At 38.0% G+C, this 20,082-nt stretch overlaps 1 protein-coding gene across 3 annotated transcripts; it reads left to right on the top strand.

Moving 5' to 3' along the window:
- The first annotated feature begins 642 nt into the window (after nt 1–642).
- ZNF286A (zinc finger protein 286A) lies at nt 643–18,283 on the top strand. 3 transcript variants are annotated; one of them, XM_088801907.1, is made up of 6 exons: nt 643–779; nt 1,191–1,433; nt 2,369–2,457; nt 5,921–6,035; nt 8,368–8,460; nt 13,925–18,283. In XM_088801907.1, exons 2-6 carry the CDS (start codon nt 1,397–1,399, stop codon nt 15,151–15,153), a joined length of 1,563 nt encoding a protein of 520 aa, XP_088658033.1. In that variant the 5' UTR covers nt 643–779; nt 1,191–1,396; the 3' UTR covers nt 15,154–18,283. The 3 variants fall into 3 exon arrangements, with proteins under 3 accessions (XP_088658033.1, XP_088658032.1, XP_088658034.1); XM_088801906.1 differs by having other exon boundaries at nt 668–779; nt 1,104–1,433; XM_088801908.1 differs by lacking the exon at nt 643–779 and adding an exon at nt 793–967 and having other exon boundaries at nt 1,104–1,433.
- Nucleotides 18,284–20,082: the final 1,799 nt, after the last annotated feature.

Below are 20,082 nucleotides of genomic sequence, written 5' to 3'. Positions count from 1 at the left end.
TCTTGCTTTTGCAAATGGGTTTGTGGGCAGTGACACCATTCACTGAGAAGAGGAAAAGCAGTTTAAACATTTTGAATATGAGATGGGTAGATTAGTCCACTAACAGGATGATAGACTAAACCATGCTCACTTGAGAGAACAACCTCTTTTGATAAATTTAAATTAATTTTTATGCCTGCAAAGAACCTGTTGCTCAAATTTGCTGAAACCAGTTGAATCTCTTCATCTATCTCACACATGTGAACTTTCAGTATTTCAAGTAGTCTATGATGCATGGACAACGATTTGTGTGTATAACCCGCTGTTTCTAGAAATATAGCATCCACATTGTTTGAAGGTAAAAGAGTTTGGGGAGGACAAAACTATGGAAAAGTCATATACTCCTCACATATCTTACATTAAAGTAATTTAGGCTGAACTCAGCAGCCCTAAGCACAGTTCTGTGATCAGTCCCACGTGCAGGCGAGCGCGGGTACCCGCACTGCCTCTCTCGGAGTCTCCGACGTTCGCGCTCTCTCCAGCGCGATGTATCAGACAAAGCGATGCAGCTCAATACTCTCGCGAGAGGGAAAGAGACTGCGGCTCCTTTGCTTTCCCCAGCTACACCACTTACGCTCCTGTCTGCTGAGAAACGCAGTCTGGCAACGCCCAGAGACTTCTGGGAATCGTAGTTCCCGGGCTGGAGAAGACCCGCCAGCTTTGCCGGACTCCTTCCTACGCCTGCGCGACTCCGAGCTGGCCCGAGAAGTTCGTAGCCTTTGTGAAGCCCGGGATGAGGGGTGAGTTGGTCGTTTTCGTGCCGTTTTTCTCTTCTCAGCTTCGGCGGTAGTCCCCGGGGCATCAATCTGTGCCAAGTCGGGGTTGGGTTGTGCGTTTGTGAAAGGGGCCTCGAAGGCAGACCATGAGCCCCATCCCTTTACGCTCCGGCCTGAATCCCTCCAGCGGCTGCCGCCTCCCGGGAACGCGGGTGAGAGCGTGGTGCTGGCGGGACGCCACGGGCGGGGCGCGGGGCAGTCGCGGATCTTCGGGGAGATTCCCGAGCGTGGCGGGATTTGTCTACGCGCCTTGTATCTCGGCGGCATCCCCATCTCCATCTCTTCCAGCTGCTCGGTCCCCCAAGGGACAGTTCCAAGCAGCAAGAATAGGCATCTGAGGATCCAGTCTCAGGGATTCTGTCCCCGGGTTTCCAGGTGCCAACCTCGTAAGACCGAGCAAGGCTCGTGAGTGAGGAAGAAACCGGACCGGACCTGATCGAAGCCTTTCAGCAGAGCCCCCAGAGAGGAGGCAGGAAGGAGGACCAGGAGGCCTCCGGGGGCTTCTCACTATCCAGTCGAGAGAAGTCTGAATTTGGCGGGTGGGGTGTCAGAATCTTCAGAACCGGGAGGAGGTGGTGATCATGGAGAGAGATTTGGCCAAAACGCCCGCGAAGAGAGGTGAGAACTGCTGAAGTATTGAACTTGTGTTGTGGAAGGGCAAATTCTTCCTCCTGAAGGGAAATCAGTTGCCTCTGGGGAGGTGGCTCTCAGCAGACAGCGCTGTCCATCTCCTTTGTCTGAGAGATGGATAGGCTCTTTGAGTGAGAATGGAGGGCTTGGTAGGCATCACCCCTCTTTCCACTCCAGCTGAGTGCACAGTGGATCCTTTAAAGCCACCCCCAAAATGTCAGCGAAGTGTTAGCTTCTAAGGCATGAGCAAAGCCTCAATTACTTTTTCTCACACGTTCTTCCCAAATGATTATGCCTAGTCTCCATCAGTGAGTCTGAGAATTTAGCTTTTGGTTTGCAAAGATATTTTCCCACTTCTGTTGTTTCACTTTGCACAATAATATTATGATTTCAATAGAGGAAATATTTTTGTTTTACATGCTAGTAGAAAACAAGCATAGAAGTCAGTGACTGACGACCCATCGTTCTTGAAGTGACGTCTGTGACTTCCAACGACAGAATTACCCCTGGGGTGCTTATTAAATTTCTAGATTGCACCCCAAACTGAACTAATGATAATTATTGGGAAGTGAGATCCAGCAATCTACTTTTTAAGTAAGCTTGTAGGGTGATTTTTGAGAACTGAGCCTATTTTTCTGATATTTAATGTAATTAATCTTTGAAATAAACTGATTTATTCTAATTTCTAGGTTAGAGAGTGTCATCTACCAGTAGGTGTTATGATGATAGCAATAATGAATTTAAGCCCCAAGTAGCAGCATTCCTGGACATTCTCCATGATCCCAGGATCATGAGTTGTTTGGGCTCCCTTCAGTTGCAGTGTTTGTGGGAGCATCGTTTGTATGATGCAAGGATTTTTAGACTTGTAAATCTGAGTCACAAGATAGACTTAAGTCCCATCATTGATGCTTTCTTCCCTTTAGCCATGTCTTCCCAGGATTCTTCCTTTTCACAAGAGAAGAGCGCAGAAGAGGGAGAAGTGGCAGCCCTGCGCCTCACAGCCAGATCCCAGGTGAGTGTGAGTCTCTACTGATGATTGAAATTCCACCTTATTTCTCAGAGTACAGACACACTCCCTTCTTTTTGATGTGGAGTTTCTTTGTCCACTGGCACTCATCTGGAGAGATGAGTTCTAATTCTAAGGCTACTCGGGTGACTAATAGGCTCAGTAGAAAATGTTTTCTACTAACCCAAGGTATCTTCTCCACCTATTATTTATTGTCACGCAACAGGCATGTAAGGAACATTACCCTTCTTTAGCCTGTTATACTAATTTCTGTGCTTGGTAACAGGAAATTATTTTGAAAGAAAATATGGTGCATATCTCTTAAAATTTATGTTTCTATAGGGGAAACAATATACGCATAACTGTTAAGTAAGAATTTAAGAACGTACCTTTAGTGCTGAAGTGAATTATGAAAATAATAAATATTCAAAAGTTCAAAGAACTGCTTGAAAAGGAAAGCCTATGGAAGGCTTAATTTAAAGAGTTATAATGCAGCTCTCCAAAATGATGAATGCTGAAGTATTTTAGAAGTGAAATGTTACCGTGTCTGTAACTTACTCTCCAATCCGCTGTACAAGGGCACATCTTAAGAATTGTTGAATTTAAGTGGTAGTTGTACTATGTGGGTAATTAGTGTATTCGTCTTTCAACTTTTTGTATGTTTGAAGTTTTTATTAAAAGAAGTTGGGTAGGAGAAAAGAGGTCTCCATGATGTGTGTGGCATACCACAACCCAAAGATTCCTCCACTGGCCTTTCTCTTTGCTACTGTGGTCCCAAGTCTAAAAAGTATGTATTGCACATTGGTACCATTTGTGAAAGTAACTTCTCAGGATCCTTATATACTTGTCTGTCTTCACTGTTTCTCAACTGCCTGACATTGGTATTGAAGACTTTATTAGTCAAGTCAAGAAGCTTTAAGTTGCAGCTGGTAAAAGCTCAACTTAAATTGACTTAAGCAAAAAGAGATATTTATTGACTAAGTGAGAAACATTAGAAACCTATTCCTTCCATTTCACTGACCTTTTCTTTTCTCTATGGATTTTCCTCTCAAGTAGATTGTTATCCTAATGCTGGCCCTACCAATCTAGGCTTACATCTTCCCATGTTGAGGACCAGAGACAAAGGGCAGCTTGCCTCCTAATTATTGCAGAAGTCCAGGGATTAACTCTTTAACAGGGATTAGGCCCGTTCCTGGAACAGTTATTGTCCAGATCTAAGTGTAATTCTCTAATTGGGCAGACCTATGGAATATACCTGCACATACACATACAAATACACATACCACCTCTGAGTCAGAGATGGAATTAATACCACCTGAACTACACAGGCATAGCAGTCTGAGGAAAATCAAAGTACAAGTACCAGAAGAATGAATGCTTTATATATTTCAACACTTTGGTATTTAACTCAAGACTGTTAGTCTTGGGATAGATTCAACCTTTTAGGAAAGTTTTAAAAAACTTTCTTTGTCCTTTTTGCATTACATGAGATTTTTATCTTATGCTAATATTGTAACTGTCTTATTAGAATTTGCCTGGACAATTTTTCTGTCTTATTAGATTTTTAAAATATTAAAGGTTTAATTCTTGTTCATTGTAACAGGTGAGCAACACAGACATATATCAATATAAAAGTAATATTACTTCCCTCCCCAAATTCAGTCCCCCACTTCTACCTACTGAGGATAACAGTTTGATGTGTATTTTTCCATATGTTTTTGTTGAACTTGTACTGCTGTATTCAGACGTGATATACTATATTTCCTTCCATCTCCCTCCCACCAACTTTGGGTTATTTTGGGGGGATGTCCTATTCGTGAACAGGATGTGACTTTTAAAATAAATTTTTTAAGGGAAATGAACTAATTCACATTAATATGATTACTTGTATGTTTCAAATGTTTCTTGCCATGTGATTTTTATAATTCTGTTTACTATGCTTTCTGTTTCTTTCGTATTTTTTTCTGCCTTTTTGTGCAGTGTTTTGCATTTTTGTTCTAATTTTTTTTTTTCTTCTCATGGTCTGAAAGTTAATTTCCATTGAGTGTCAGTTTAGCTGTGGATATGCAGATTGTAGGATACAGTCATTTTTCCTCAAAATGTTTTGTGTACTTAGTGATCTTTACATTTCACCCAGCCCCCCCACCCCCGGGATGATTCTTACATTTTTTTAAGTCTCAGATTAAACTTTATTTTTGGAAACTTTATTTTGAAATAATGCAGACTTAAATGTTGCAAAATAGAAAGATTTCTTATTTACTCTCCATTCAGATTCTCCAAAAGTTAACATTTTCCCTCACTTTATTCTTATTTTCTCACATTAGGAAATTAACATTGGTATGTAGTACTGTAACCTAGTGACCTTATTCAGATTTCCCACCTCTCCTATATTTCTCATTTCCCCTCACCTTAATTTCTGCTTTTATCCTGTAATTCTTCCTATTTTTTTAGTTTGTTGTTCTTTCTCTAACTTGATTTGTATGTTTTGTTCATTTATTTACATTATTTTTTTAATGAAATGGAAGTGTTTAAAGCTATGAAATTTCCTCTGAGTACAGTTTTAGCCATTTGCATTTGTTTTGCATTTTATTTCATTATTTTTATATTCTTATGAGTTTTTTCAACTATCATCAGTTATTGCTCTGTTTTGGAGTTTATTTAAATTTACTTTGTTACTTTTGCAAATGTTTCAGGATGTTTAAATAGAAGGTATTTTCTACATACCAGTGACAGCATTTGATATATATTTCAACAACCTTGGAATATTATTCCCATTCTCTATGGCCTTACTTAAAAAGGCATATAATACTTATATGTAACTACCTCTTTACAGTTTTTGTATTTTTGTCTTATATAAACTTAATCCTATGATATTTACACTAAACATGTATGAGTTACACCTGTACCCTTAATTTTGCCATCATTTTTCAATTAATGCTTTTAGCCTCAAATTAATTCCATGTTTTATTGGATTTGGTGCTCTATTGCCAGTCTCATTCCATGGCACCTCCATTCACAAGGTCTGTATTTCAATTCATCTTCTGATTGGCTATATGTATTCTTCAAGTTTTTATTGAGGACTCACAAGGAGAGTTATGCAGACATGCCTTTTTTCCTCCTCTGCCTATATTTTGTTTACTTTGCCAAACTACTTTGTTGACTGACTGGTTCATGTTTTAACTATTTATTCCCCAGAAAAATGATAGTCTCTCAATGGAGAAACCATGGTCAGATTTCTTTTGGTTCTCATATTACACCTAGCGCAGCGTGCCTAGCACATAACTGATACTCAGTGACTTCACATAGAATGTTCAGAATCCGAATATTATTAGAATACTTGTCATTTATCACTGTCATTTTCCCTGTTGAATATATTCAACTGCTGTGCTCTAGGAACAACAGACACTGGTGGCTGAAAAGGGTGCTGTCAAGCAAAAGATGGTAAACATAAGTATGTTTTGTGTCTTAGGCGTCTGTGACATTCAAGGATGTGGCCATGGACTTTACCCCAGAGGAGTGGGGGAAGCTGGATCCTGCACAGAGGGACGTGATGCTGGAGAACTATAGGAACCTGGTCTCGCTTTGTAAGGATGGGTTCTCATCCTGTGACTCTGAAATCATTACTTTATTGAAAGTGAAATAGCTTAACAAAGCCTTCACTTTTCCATTTAGGAGTCATAAAGTATTAATCCCTTTGGGCCCAGAGAAAATCTGTTTCAGTTCTAGGTTCATGGTGAACTGTCTATGCATGTTTTGTATCGGGATTCTTTGGATTCAAGTGACAGAAACCTAATTCACAGTAGTCTAAAGAGGGAATCTTTTTTTCACTGTTTTTTCTTTTTTTTTAATCTTTATTGTAAGGTGATTAAATTTATCTGTTTTCTAAAGAGAGTTCACTTTATCCTGACTACCTTCTGCAACTGAGTAGCACTTGATCACCTTGATCCTGCCTGATTATTTTTCCTATGGTTCTATTTCATTTTTGCCCTTACTCCTAAGTAAGGTGTGCAGCCCTTACTCCTTGGGAGGGGAAATTACTTTTAAGGTATTTGTCTTCTTTGAAGTTTGTGTCCTTATGGGTTTTCAGCTAAAAGCCCACATTGTAACAGCTTGTCCACATTGATATGGGATGAAGTACAAACTCTAGAAATCTATAGTTTCTAAAATCTCTCTGCAGCATTTTATCCCCCCAGATGTTTTGTTCTACTGGGTAACTTAAAGTTGTGCTTTTCACATGTACAGCTCAGGACTCAAAAAATTGAATGGTGTTTCCATGTTTCCCCGAAAATAAGACCTAGCCAGACCATTAGCTCTAATGCATCTTTTGGAGCAAAAGTTAATATAATTTAATATATATTAAAATAAGACCGGATATAATATAATACTGGGTATAATATAATATAATACCGGGTCTTATATTAATTTTTGCTCCAAAAGATGCATTAGAGCTAATGGTCCGGCTAGGTCTTATTTTCGGGGAAACGCGGTTATATATAAATTTTGGTACTTCTTGTCTATAGTTCCTTCCTCTCTTGGTTGTGTTTCTTAAATCACAGTCTTTTGATGGAACTAAATTGCTACCCCTCCCAGCAGCAGTAAGACTTTTGGCGTTTTACTTATACTCTATTGCCCCACACCATGATTTAGAATTATCACCAGGGTGAATATGATTATTACATCGTATGTTTGCTTCTGTCAAGTACTATAGCCCAAGTCCTATGTGCATTGATTGCTCATCTATGCCTTCAAAATGTAATTTGATGTAAGTTAATTAGGTTATTTACTGGTGTTTGTGCAAGAGTTAATCTGTCAGCGTGTTAGTGGGAGGTAGAAAAGGATGGGGTATCTTTGATCTGATCAAACTCTTAGGTGGGCATTGTGAACCTGGGTTAGAAGGTGTGAACTTCACAAATATTTCTGTCCTCCTTCACTCACAATGCTGGGCCTAGTATGTATCCCTACCCTTCTTCCAGGGGTAAATACTCTTTTTATTTTCCATTCCCTTCTCCCAGCTGCACGGGTTTCCACCACAGTCCTCAGGTATCGGTGTTGGAGTCCGTCCCCTGAAGGTGAAGGCTTTTGTGAATTAAGACAGATGAGTCTAGGTAGAGTTTAGGTGTTGGATTCCATTCCCCAGGGGAAAAAACTTGATTCAAGGAAGTAAATATATGATCAGGAATTTCTTGTATTTTTTAATCACATGGCTTGGCTTTGCCATGTATTGGCTTTATTCTCCCTATGTGGCAAAGATGGCCATTGGCAGCTCTAGGGTCATATTATTCTTCTAGTTAGAGAGGTAAGGAAAAAAGGACAGTGGAGTTTCAGCAAATAGGGTCATGTGTTGAACAATTGCTAGAGCCAGGGAGATAGGGCACTCTGGCCAGTTTGTACCCTATGCCCACCTGTGTGTGTGTACACATGTGCACATGTGTTTTTATAAGGAGTACCAGGAACTATGTAAGCCCTTCCCAGACCTCAGGTAATAAATTCCCTCAGAAAGTCGGTTCTAGCAACTAAAGAAGGAAGAAAGGAAAATCATTAGAGGACAAAAATTCTAGTTTCCCCAGTCCCAACTTCGTGATGCTGCCACTGAGGTCCCATTTTCCCAGTCTTACCTAAGCTAAGGATTGACCTATGGTATCTCCCTGGAAACTCCTCAGGAAAGAAAGAGTACTCTTCTTTTTTGACAGGCAGAAACATTTGTGTTTTCCAGTGCATAAAAACTCCTTACCAGGCCCAGACTCTTGCTGCAAATATTTTAAGCTTCATGGAGCCGTCTGTCCTCTTTCACTTCAGATCTTCCTGTAATTTCCGGTCCTCTTGGTGGATCAGGGTTGGCACTATGCTCTAGGGTAGATCTTTGTGCCCATCACAAATAGCTAAGTCCCTTTTCTTTTTTGAATTTTTAATGAGCAGGGCTTCCAGTTTCCAAGCCTGAGAACTACAGTTTGGAGAATGGAAGGGAACCGTTGATGTTTGAGAGAAAAACCCCCCAAAGCAGCCATTCAGGTAAGTCAGATAGATGGGAGGCTTCAGAAATAATAGCTCTACAGGACAGTGAAGAAGTGACACTTTTCAGTGCTTAAGAAAGACTATTGGAAGTACCTATGTGTTTTTATTTTAAAATATTTTAAATTATCTAGCAATTTAAATACATACAAAAGTCAAGGAAATAAAATAACACCTATGTATCCACCACCAAGATCAAACACATGCTAATATTTTGCTTCATTTCCTGCTGTTCCTTCCTTTTTTTCAATATACAATAACTGAAAATATAATTGTACAGGTCTATGAATTTTCATAAGTTGAAAACATTCATGTAACTAGCACCCAGATTAAGAAACGACCTTACTAGCACCCCTACAGGCACCCTTGTGATCTCTTTAAGGCACCTCCCTCCTTCCAAGGGTAACCTTATTCTAACTTCTAATATCACAGATAAGTTTTATCACTGATTTGTAATGCTAACTCGGTGATAAACCCAGGTCCAATACACGCTTGGATCTGTTTTTAGGCTCTCTGGTTTACTTATTTATCTGTGTTCCGATACCATATGTTTTAATTAACTATACTTTATAGTATGTATAGCATAAAGAAAATCTTCCCTTAATGCTCTTTTTTTTAATAATCTGGTTCTTTTGAATACTGAGTTTTAAAATCTTCCCGTGATATGGATATGTCTGTTTCCCTTTCTAGGCCTGTCTATTTTTGTGACTTACCTATTCACCACCTTTCTCTTTTTTGTGTGTATGGGTGGGGGGAGATATTGCCATTTTCTTAGTGATCTATAAGAACTCTTCATGTATGAGGTATTCTTTGTTATGTTACAGATATGTTTTTCTAGTTTTTGCCTTTTGGTTTTGCTATGCTTTTTAATGTACAAATTTAATGTATTACAATCTTTTATTTCCTGTGTTTTGATTAGTGCTGAGAAAGTTCTTTCTCAAAGATAATAGAAATAGTTCCTTCTGTTCTCTTCTAGTATATCTGTCTTTTAATATTTCCTTTAAAACCTTAATCCATTTGGAATTGCCTCTTACTTCGCTGGTTGTATCTTCTCAACTTTCTTTTCTGAACAATTAAATGTTTGGATTGCTCAAGGTTTGGTTTGAATCTCCCTTCCCTCTATATACCTGCAATCATAAATCTGAATGCCTGCATGGGCCAGGAGGTAATATAGTGAGTGAAATAAGCAAACTGGAACAGCACATGCCGCAGCTGAAAGGGGTCATTACTCCATTAGCTTTAGTTCAAGGGCTGACAAACTTTTTATGTAAAGGGCTAGAGAGTAAATAATTGAGGCTTTGTGGGACATACGATCTCTGCTGCCACTACTCGGTCTGTCTTGGTAGGGTTAAAGCAATCATGGACATTTCACAAATGAATGGGTGTGATTGGGTTCCAATACAATTCTATTTAGAAAAATAGGCAGTGCGCTGTAGTTGCCAACCTCTGCTCTTAATTGGTTGTCACTCAGTATGCTTCCAGTTGTTTTTTAAGAGAAACCCAAAATTTGAATTTTCATGTGAAATGTCCCTATTTTTAACTCTTGGCAACTAATCTCAAAAATTTGTATAAATAGTGTGGATCAAACAAATATCTGAGGGTCAGATTTGTCTAACTGGTCACCTATTTGCAGCCTCTACTTTTTTTGTCAGTAGTCTCATCCATTTCAATAACCAAATTATCATCTCTTATCTAGATGAATCCCAAATTTGTGTTTCCATCCCAGACCTCTCCTTGGGGCTCTTGTTCTGAACATTTGTGTAACTATTTGATGTGTCCATTTGCTTGTATCAAAGGCACCTCAACACAACATATTTAATACAGAATACCTGATACATGCCCAAATTCTCCATCGCCCCAACAGGATCCTTTCCCAATAATTGTCTTAATGACACTCACTGTCTTATCAAATTGTACAAGCCATACATTTATGACCAGTCTTTACACTTCCATCTCTTCCTTTATCCAATCCTTCATTGTGTTTATCTAATTACATTCTGAATATTTCTTCATTGTTAGCATTATCGTTTTGTTTGCCTGGACTACAGTGATAATCTCCTGATTCCACCTTTGCTCCCATGTATTCCGTTCTTCATAACATTGTGAGAGTGATGTTTTCAAAATACAAATCTGATGGTGTCACCTCTTGGTTTAAAACATTTCAATGGCTTCCCATTGCTCTTAGAATAACAACCAGAATCTTGGACGCTTTCAATACCGTGCACAAGGTGTCATTTACTTATTCCAACCTTATTTCACACGTACTCTCCCTCCACTTTTGTACTCTGCTTAGCGGTTCTTAAATGTTTTGGCATCACAGTACCTAATTTATTCCCCAAATTATCGAGGACCCTAAACAGCTTTTGTTTATGTGAGTTATTTCTACCAATATTTACTATATAGAAATTAAAACTGAAAAAGATTTAAAACTATTAGATAATTTATTTAAAAATAATTATAAACCCATTACATGTTAATACCAATAACATAATTTTTATAGAAACAACCATCTTCTTTAAGAAAAAAATATTAAGAAGAATGGCATTGTTTTACATTTTTACAAATCTCTTTGAAAATATGGCTTAACAGAAGACAACTATATTCTCACACTTGCTTCTAAATGCTATTTGCTGTGATGTGTTGTTTTGGTCGACGTGTATGAAGAAAATCCGGATTCACACCAATATATAGTTGGAAAAGAGAGGAGTGTTTTTCACCTCTTCAGATACTTATAGCTATTCTGATCTGACACCAAAACTGGGCAAGTGGTTGTTTCTTAAAAATTAGTTAACAATGTGGCATCTGAAATCACATCCATGAGTTTTTCATACTCTTACATTCAAATCTATTGATCTTTTGGAAAATATTGGTTCACTGAGTTACACAAATATTGACACATTACATTATACAATATTTTTTAAATGACAGTTTTTAATACCACCACTGACCTGGTCAGAAAATTCTTTAAGTATTAGGAAGCTATCAGGCTATCAATGGTTGATAAAAGTTTTCTAAAATTCTAATTTCTGTCTGGAAGCTCAAATTTTATAAAAAACAGTCAGTCGTTTTTCTTGAAGTGACAGTCTCACTTTGTTCATTTTTTAAGAAAGTGTCTGCCAAATGCCCAACATGGATAACATAATTATCTGTGTCATTCTTTCAAGAAAATCTGTGGTCTGTGAAAAAAGTGGCTAGTTCAGCTCATAACTCAAACGATCTCATGAGTGTTATAACCAGAATTGCTTTATGAATATTTCCTGTTTTATAAATCCAGAATGTTAAAAAGGCGTGTATTCAAGGTTTGAAATTTAATAAAATTAATGTTTACTGTTCATGCAGACATTTTCAAGGCTTTTTTTTTTTAACTGAGACTACATGGTGGTGAAGAACACAATAACGACTAGTGAGTTTGGTGTCATTGTCCTGATTCACGCTAAGTCATGACAGTTTTACCACCATTACTTTTGCAGCATCAGTGCAAATGTCAAGACAATGAAAAACTCAGATAATATCTAAATATTAGTTTGAAAATAGTTTTGAACTTACAGACTCCCAGGGGTCAATGGACCACTGTTTGAGATCTCTGCCTCTACCTACCTATACTAACCTGAGATCAATTTATATTTTATGTGTTTAACAAACACTTATGTAGCATTTAGGCTGTGTTAGAGTTTTAAGTTCTTTATAAATATTCTCATTTAATGCTTAAGGTAAGTGTTAATTATTACTCATGAAGTAGGTACTGTTATTTCCCTTTCTTACAGATAACTGAAGTAGAAAGGTAAATAACTTGCCCCAGGTCACACAGCTAGTAAGTGGCAGAGTTGGGATTAAATTCATGTGTTCTGATTCCATAATCCATCCTCTCAACCACTATGCTTTTCTTGAATGTCCCTCTTACCACAAGACATAGATCATTCCCTCTGCCTGGAACACTCACTTTAGTGCTTTTGTACATATTACCTGAAACACACACCCAAATCCCAACCCCAGTTTCATTTCAGTTCAGTGATGTACCTCAGGGAAACCTCACCTCATTTCCCTAGATTCCCTTTCTTATATTCTTTCGGAGCATCATTTGCCTTTTATTTCTTAGCACTTACTGCAGGTATAATTTTATATGTGTTTGTGAATGTTAGACTAAATTCTCTCTCCCCTCATGTGCCTAGGAACTGCAATTGTTTTTCCCCAGTGTCTAGAACAGAGCCTAGTGTATGGTAGGTATTCAATAGATAATTGTTGAATAAATGGGTAGAAGAGGAGATAGATGGATGAATAGAGTTGATTTGGCTGTATGGAATGAGGGACACGTTTCTCCTAAATGCTTAATCAGCCATAGCACCATTTGTTGGAAAAACAAATTATCTTTAGTTCACTGACTAAAATATTACCTTTATATTGTCCTTAATTCCTATATATACTTGCTTTATTTCTGAACTTGCTCTTCTGTTTGATCTATTTATTCCTTTAAACCACACTCTTTAAATTATTTTAGCTTCATTGTTTTATACGGGATACAAAAATTCTAATGTTTATATTAGATATATTTAGAGAAGTCTGTTTCCATTTCTACCCTTCTCTATTCTGGTACTTTCCCTATAGGTAACCATTTTTATTAATATTTCATTTGTCCATCTTGGTTTTGGAAAGTAGAATAAAACATGTCTATATATTTGTATCTCCCCTTTTTTCTCTACACAAAAGTAGCAAACTATACACTCATTTGCAGTTTGCCGGGGTTTTTTTTTTATTATTATTTAATATATCCTAAAGATCACTTTGTAGGAATATGTAGAGATCTTTCTCATTTTTTCAGAAGTTAGATAGTACTCCATTGTATGTATACACCATAATTAATTGGTTCTCTATAATAGGATATTTGAGATGTTATCAGTTTTCACTGCTTCAATTAGTCTTGTGCATATATAATTTCATATATTTGCCAATATATCCATGGGAGATCATAGAAACTTTTGATCAAGGTTATATTATAAAAGCATTTTTAAGGAAGATTAAACTGGAAATGAAATTAATATTTGGATGTAAGTAGGATTAGATGACTGGAATCTTAGGAGTTACAACTTTCCTCAACACTACAATGATAACTGCCTGGATATTTATTATAGCAGTAGGTCTTCTATAAGAAGTTGTGTCTCCCTGATTTAGTACGCTCATTTCCTACTCACCCGGTGGTAGATTGCTTCATCTGAATTGGTTCTCCTTCTCCTGTGTCTCTGGTCATATTTCCCCCATTGACTCTCCTGGATAGAGTGTATTCATTTTCTCTGCGTACGCTCTGCATTTCCCTCCATTTGTCTCTCTTTGCAAATCATCTCATAAGAGTCAAATCCACTTACTCATTGAAGGCATGCTTTTTCACCTTCATTAACTCTTCCCTATTACAGAACTGCCTTTTTGTTGAGCACAGAAAACAAAGGAAATTTGCATTTCCAATTTCTTTCAGACTTGGAGAGTGGACCTGAGAGCAAAGATTCAACTTCAATGCAAGATTTTTCCAAAGAGGAATCATGCAAGGTTGCAATAATAGACAGACTGACGGGGAATAGTGTCTATGACAGCAACTTGGAATCTACTCTTGAATGTGAAAATTGGTTAGAGAATCAGCAAGGAAATCAGGAGAGACACTTGAGAGAAATGTTCACCTACATGAATTCACTCCCTGAAGAAAGAACTCATGAGCATGGTGTATATTGGAAAACCTTTAGTCAGAAGTCTGTTCTCACTCAAGACAGAGTTCCCAAAGGATCCTATGTCTTTCATACACTTGAAAAAAGATTGAAACAGAAATCAAACTTAAGGAAAAAACAGAAAACGTATAAAGAGAAAAAACCTCATAAATGTAATGACTGTGGTGAACTCTTCACTTATCATTCTGTGCTTATTCGACACCAGAGAGTCCATACTGGAGAGAAACCATATAGTTGCAATGAATGTGGGAAATCTTTTAGCCACAGAGCTAATTTAACTAAACATCAGAGAACTCATACTAGAATTCTCTTTGAGTGCAGTGAATGCAAGAAAGCCTTCACAGAAAGCTCATCACTTGAAATACATCAGAGAATTCACATTGGAGAGCGACCTTATGAATGCAATGAGTGTGGGAAAGGATTTAATCGAAGTACACATCTTGTGCAGCATCAGCTGATTCATACTGGAGTGAAGCCTTATGAATGTAATGAATGTGATAAAGCTTTCATTCATTCATCAGCACTTATTAAACATCAAAGAACTCATACTGGAGAGAAACCCTATAAATGTCAGGAATGTGGGAAAGCCTTTAGCCATTGCTCATCCCTTACTAAACATCAGAGAGTTCATACTGGAGAAAAGCCATATGAATGTAGTGAATGCGGAAAGACATTTAGTCAGAGCACACATCTTGTTCAGCATCAAAGAATTCATACTGGAGAGAAACCCTATGAGTGTAATGAATGTGGGAAGACCTTCAGCCGGAGCTCAAATTTCGCTAAACATCAAAGAATTCATATTGGAAAGAAACCATACAAATGTAACGAATGTGGAAAAGCCTTTATTCATTCATCAGCTCTTATTCAACACCAGAGAACTCATACTGGAGAGAAACCCTATAGATGTAATGAATGTGGGAAAAGCTTTAAGTGCAGTTCATCCCTCATCAGACATCAGAGAATTCACACTGAAGAGCAACCTTAAAAAAATTAGTAAATGTGAAGAAATGTAAGTTGGTTTTATCACTGTGTTAAATACCTGCGTGTTTAGGTGGAAGACCCTTAAATGCTGCTTGAGGACTAATTTCATATGCATCTAATTTTATTTGCATAGTACGTATTTTTGAGCCATAAACAAAATGTTTCTTATATCCGTTGATTTGATAATTGTGAAAGCCAGAGATTTCAGATTTTGATCCCTAACCCCTCCCGATACCCTTTTGTGAAAATTTAAGAAATCCTTGGGAGTGGGTAGCAATATAATCATTGTGAAATCCAGTTTCTCCTTTTCGTTGTCACATCAAAGCCCTGTTTAAAAGCTCTTACTTTGTAAGGAAGTTCTTATTGGTAAGTTTAGGCAGAGGGCTCATGTCCTTATCACAAAGACATAGAATTGTTCCTCTTTGAATCCAAAGTAGAGATCCACATGTACAGATGGTCACTTCTCCTGAGAGTGTCATTTCATTTAGATTAGCTATAAATACTTAAAAGCTAAGACTTGAAATATGCTTCGTATTTTCTCCCTCCCCATAGAGGCTACTGTCTAATTTGATGAACGTAAATATAAACAGACTGTATTTACAGCAGGTTCTAAGTTATGTTCACATGGATTATGCTGGTCATAGACTTAGATAATTGTTATCCTTTGGCTACGTAGAACTTCCTTTTCTACTTCCTTGGAAGTTACCCTGAAGTTGCATGGGTCAAAATCTTAACTGTAGTTTTTCATCAAGTCCCTCTTTTTTTTTTTTTTAAGTCTCTCTTTTCTTATAATTGGCATTCATTGACTGAATCCTTGGTTTTGTATAATCACAGTATTAGGAGATTTTAATTCTTTACATTATTCTGCTTTCTGTAAACTGCTTTGTCTCTTTGAGAAAAAAGAGATGACCTGAGATGTAGTTGATGGGTTCAATATATTGTTATATTTAGGATGTCATTCAAGAAGAACTGAAGCAACTGTGAGGCACAAGGATATACCTTCCTGTCAGATATGGAAAATAGCTAACAGGACAGTGACTCACTTGAGGATAAGCAGCTTCCCTCTAAGGAGAAGTTGCCATTTTTCTGGCCTTCATGTTTACCCACATTTTTGTTGTTCTTGTCTCTCTATATGTTGGTTGGTCTTTGCTATATCCCAGAACCCTAAAGAAGATCGAAAAGGCTTGGAATCACAATGATATATTGGCATAAGTTACATCGGTGACCAAAGATCAGGGATGGGATTGGGAACACAAAAGCAAAAGTTCAAATAAATATTTAGAAAGAAAAAAAAATCTATACCAATGTCAGTCTTTATTGTTATTTTACATGTTGTGTGAAAAGAAGATTATAGAAAAGGTAGAGGGAAAAATGTAGTTACAGATTTCTTTCTTCTAAATTCTATCCTTGATGAACATTCAGCAACCAGTCCATGTCTTGCCTCCTGCACATTATTCCTGTGACTTCTTATCATTTCCTCTCTGTAGACTTTAGTTCTATTATTACAGTATAAGAATAGTTTAAAGAAGTGGTGGTAGGTGGAGAGCAAGATCATTAAGGATGGGTCAGTATAAATCTAGCAATGATGGAAAATAGGAAATGGGCCTGAAAGGACTGGGAATAGTTTTGCAAAGAAATTTAAAAAACACATTGAAGGGGATTGAGGTAGTTGGGAAGGCTCAAGGTGTGAGAGGTAAGGTTAGGAGAATGGCTGACACAGGAACAAAATAAAGGAAAGGGAACTCAACCCTTTTCATCACCTAAATAGTGGTCTACAGCACGTATTGACAAACTATGGCGTGGACCCACGGACCAAGGTCGTCCACTGCCTATTTTCCATCAGTAATGTTTATTTGAAATTCAGCCACACTCATTCATATACATGTGTTTGGCTGTTTTGTGCTACAATGGCAGAGTTAAGTAGTTGCAACAGAGAGTATATGTCCTGAAAAGCCTAAAATGCTTGCTATTTCTCAATATGCCAAATGCTTGAGTGAAAATAAATTCATTTGGGGGCTAAAATTTGACAACAACATCAACATGGGCTTTTTAAAGCTGGGTTTTAATTCTACCACGTCCACTTAGCAAGTATGTGACCTTGAAAAGCTATTTATTCTCTGGACCTCAGTTTTTTTATCTGTAAAATGGGAATAAGTCATCCCTCTCTGATAAAGTTGTGAGGATTAAATATAATAATGAAAGTAAAGGACCTGGCACACAGTAAGTGCTATAGCGTCTTGTGGGGGGGGGGGGGGGTGCACCCTTGTGTGCGCATAGATACACACAATTTAATGAAGTGGTGTCAGTCCATTTGGGCTGCTATAACAAAATATCATAGACTAAGTGACTTATACACAACATTCAACAATCTCACAGTTCTGGAGACTGGTAAGTCCAAGATCAAAGACTTGGCAGATTCAGTGTCTGATGAGGGCCTGTTTCCTGGTTCATAGACAGCAATCTTTTCACTGTGTCCTCACATGGTGAAAGGGCAAGGCACCTCTGCCCTTATGACCTAATCACCTTCCAAAGGCCCCACCTCCTAATACCATCACAGTGGGGATTAGGTTTTAACATGGATGAGGGGGCACAAACATTCAGGTTATAGTAAGTAGCTAAGCATCCATCAGTAGAAATTAAGAATAAGCGTGTCTTCCATACCTTCTATTTACCAATTAAGAACTGTGACCATCCTATCCAGGTCATCATAGAGAAGGGGCTTCCCTTTCTAGCTTCCTTCTGGTGCTTCTCCCTACACAGCCTCCTTGAGACCTTGAGGAATTTGCTTTTTTTCCTTCTGAGTACCAGTTCACCAGGACTATCTGATAGTTCCAGAGACTCAAGTTTGTAATCTAATTGCAGTGTAAGTACTCATAGTGTTAAAGGATTTGCTCTAAGTTAGCTTAACAGAGAACTCTGGCCCTTGGCATTTCGGCATTTGTTGTTTTATGCCTGGTGTTCATTCTGACTGTGTGTGTTGTTTTATGCCTGGTGTTCATTCTGACTATGTGTTTGTACTGACATGAATCTTGGCAGTCTTAGCATTCTCCTTTTTAAATGTTTTTGGTTACCTGCAAACTAAATTTGACTGCTCTTACTGGCCCACTGTCAATAAAGTGGTTTATTTATTGTCAGGAACTTTTATGAATTGCTTTTAAATTCTCCTAATTTAAGCATATTTTAAGAGGTAAAGAAAGACCAACCATAATATACCTCCATATCATTCAAGAAACCAATCACATTTCTAATTGTTCATCAGGGCTTCACAACTTCTGGAGACATGGATTGGGAATACCCTCCACAGCCCAAGTGTCTGCGAGAAGGTTAGAGTAGAGGAAGGATGTTTCTACCAAATGGTACTAAGTCCTCAGGCCTGTAAGTACAGGCACCCTTAGCTTAGCAGGAGTCCTGGGGAAGAACGAGCTTCATATGAAAAGTACAGTTAAAACTAGGCAGCATAGGGTAAAAAATTGATTTGGTGTAAAGTTTAAACTACATCTGGGTTTTGCGAGAATAATTTAATATCACCCAAAAATATAAATACTGTAGTATAAGAATACCAAACATTATTCAAATTGTTGGCAATTAACTAGTTTAATCATATATTAAAAGTCTCTTAATCTTTGTTTTCTCATAAGTTTTCACTTTTTTCATAATACATCAGGGCCTACCTAAGTTGGAAGCTCTTTGTCCCTGCTTCCTCCCTTTCGTTACATAGTTCTTTTCTAGGCCCCAACTAGTCAGTCTTGGGATCTAGAGCCAAATGAGCTGTCTTTCACCCTCGGTGTTATTGGCAAGGGGGAAAGGTGTTCCCCTGTGGAAATACGTATAATTTGACACCTATGGATTGCCTTGTAGTTCCAATTAATGCCCTCAAAAAATCAAATGTTTGAACTGTTCTTCACATTTTTCACAACGTCACCTCCTATTTTTTAACTTCTATTCATCCAGAAACCAGATAATCTGTCCTTAGGTTGAGCTGACTAAACATAAAATGTGCATACCTCACACCCAACCTCACTCCTGCCAGTTCATCCATAAACATTATCATCACATCGAGAAGTTCACATATCTGAGGAATCTAAAGGGTGTAATTAGACACTCAAGCGTTCCTAGATCAAGGACTATTTACCCTCGTCTTTGCTCTGCTTTCCTCTGTATCGGCTATCTTTTCATCAGTCTCGTCCAGTGATGACAAATCTATCTACTGGCAAAATTCCAGGCTAGTATGGTTCTTAGCATTTACAATCCCAAGGAGAATACCTCTTTTGAAATCACTCCGGCAAAATCCCAAATGCTGCTTCTCAGCTTTTCTCGAGTCATGCTGGTCACCAAACCGCTTACTGCCTTGAGTTGGGGTCCTCTCATTATCAGGCCTGATTCCATGTAAAACCCTGGAGCAGGAGAGGATTATGTCCATCCCACTCAAACAACTTACACTGCAGTGAGGAAGGGCTGCTTCCCTAAAAATCCAGGGATGCTGCGGGGATAAAGCAAACACTAGTGCAATTCAATAGCAAACTTCATCATAAATAAACCTATCTAACCTACTCCTCCCCACCTTCCCCCAAAACATGTTTTCCAAACATCAGTGACATTGATAGAAGGCCAAAACCTAAGAAAATGTTCACAACCTGGACACAACAGGGCTTCTGTGGGGATTATGAGATGACACGTATGAAAATGCTTTGTACGGTATAGAGCATGTTGTAGTTATAATGATAATTTTCTACTCTTCAATGTCATGCTCTGGTATATACACAAAGGGCATATACCTCTCACGAGAGTGTCAATTCTTAATGCTAACTTGTGCTACCTGTCCACTGTGAGTTGGCAGGGAGTCTGCTCCTCAATAGTTATCTTCCCAAAGTGATACAGAGCAGCCACAATCTTATTAAACATTACTTTTGTCATAACGAAAACATGATTATGT

Source organism: Rhinolophus sinicus, chromosome 12 (genome assembly GCF_057876585.1).
Source record: "Rhinolophus sinicus isolate RSI-liver-muscle chromosome 12, RSI-T2T, whole genome shotgun sequence".
NCBI lineage: Eukaryota > Metazoa > Chordata > Mammalia > Chiroptera > Rhinolophidae > Rhinolophus > Rhinolophus sinicus.
The sequence above is the reverse complement of the archived record's forward strand: the minus strand, read 5'-3'. Positions and strand labels throughout refer to the sequence as shown.

Excerpts from the sequence above, each read along its gene's own strand:
- ZNF286A (XM_088801907.1), top strand. The coding sequence starts at position 1,397 with ATGGAGAGAGATTTGGCCAAAACGCCCGCGAAGAGAG. Across the intron at positions 6,036-8,367 it reads TAGGAACCTGGTCTCGCTTT|GGCTTCCAGTTTCCAAGCCT; the intron begins GTAAGGATGGGT and ends TTTAATGAGCAG. Across the intron at positions 8,461-13,924 it reads CCCCCAAAGCAGCCATTCAG|ACTTGGAGAGTGGACCTGAG; the intron begins GTAAGTCAGATA and ends AATTTCTTTCAG.